General features: G+C 54.7%; 1 protein-coding gene across 1 annotated transcript in view; it reads left to right on the top strand.

The window, feature by feature from the left end:
* The window catches only part of EMH_0033000 (ABC transporter, putative), a gene marked incomplete at both ends in the record, with an annotated part of 8,500 nt that overhangs the window by 3,137 nt on the left and 4,547 nt on the right, over positions 1 to 816 (top strand). Inside the window, one exon of the mRNA XM_013494699.1 lies at positions 251 to 516. Coding sequence (XP_013350153.1) covers positions 251 to 516 — 266 coding nt within the window. The remainder of the gene's footprint in view (positions 1 to 250; positions 517 to 816) is intronic.

Below are 816 nucleotides of genomic sequence, written 5' to 3'. Positions count from 1 at the left end.
GAGCCCCTGGGAAATCCCTTCAGCTGTTGGGGGCCGACACGGGGATCTAAGGGTTTTGAGGCCCCCAGGGCACTGAAGTGTCCTTAGGAATATGGGAGATTCTTGGGTGTTGCTACGCGGTTCCATGGGTGTCTGTCAGTGTGCTTGATCTGCCTCTAACGGTAGCATGGATGAGGCGAGAGCGCGATAGGTGTTGAGGGTTTAGGGTTCAGGGTTTATGATTTCATTGTATTTGTTTTGTTGATATCAGGGCTGTTGGTGGACTCTTTAAGTAACGCGGAGGCGGTGCGTTACTTCACGGCGGAGGCGCAGGAGGCGGAGCGGTTTGGGAGTGTGCAGCGGCAGCTGGAGAATCAAATGGCGAAGGTGAATGAGTCGCTGGCCCTACTCAACTTCGGGCAGCAGCTCATCTTTACCAGTGGCCTCGCCATTGCCCTTCTGCACACAGCCAACCTCGTCGCCGCAGGGGTTGCCCCTGTTGGCCAAATCGTACTCGTCAGCACGCTGCTCCTGCAGGTACACGATCAACACCTCCCCTGCCTTGCCCGCATGCATACCTCTCTGCATGCTTGCACGAGCACCACCATGCATCTGCACATGCATACACCCGCTTAGCTTGCAAGTGTGTTGTGCGCGTGAACGTGAAGTGTAGAATCCGTCTTAGTTTGTGTGGATGTGGGGCGTGGCTCGGCTGCTTACTTATGAATGCGTGTTATATCTTCTCGTCTTGTTGCTGCCTGCTGTAGTCTGTTGTCAAATGAATTAGCTGGGGCAGCGTTTCTGTGCCTGCAGCTGGCGATTCCTCTCAACTTCATT

Source organism: Eimeria mitis, genomic scaffold (genome assembly GCF_000499745.2).
Source record: "Eimeria mitis Houghton genomic scaffold, Emh_scaff1255, whole genome shotgun sequence".
Taxonomy (NCBI): Eukaryota; Apicomplexa; class Conoidasida; order Eucoccidiorida; family Eimeriidae; genus Eimeria; species Eimeria mitis.
Note: the sequence above shows the minus strand (reverse complement) of the source record. Positions and strands in the feature narration are given on the sequence as shown.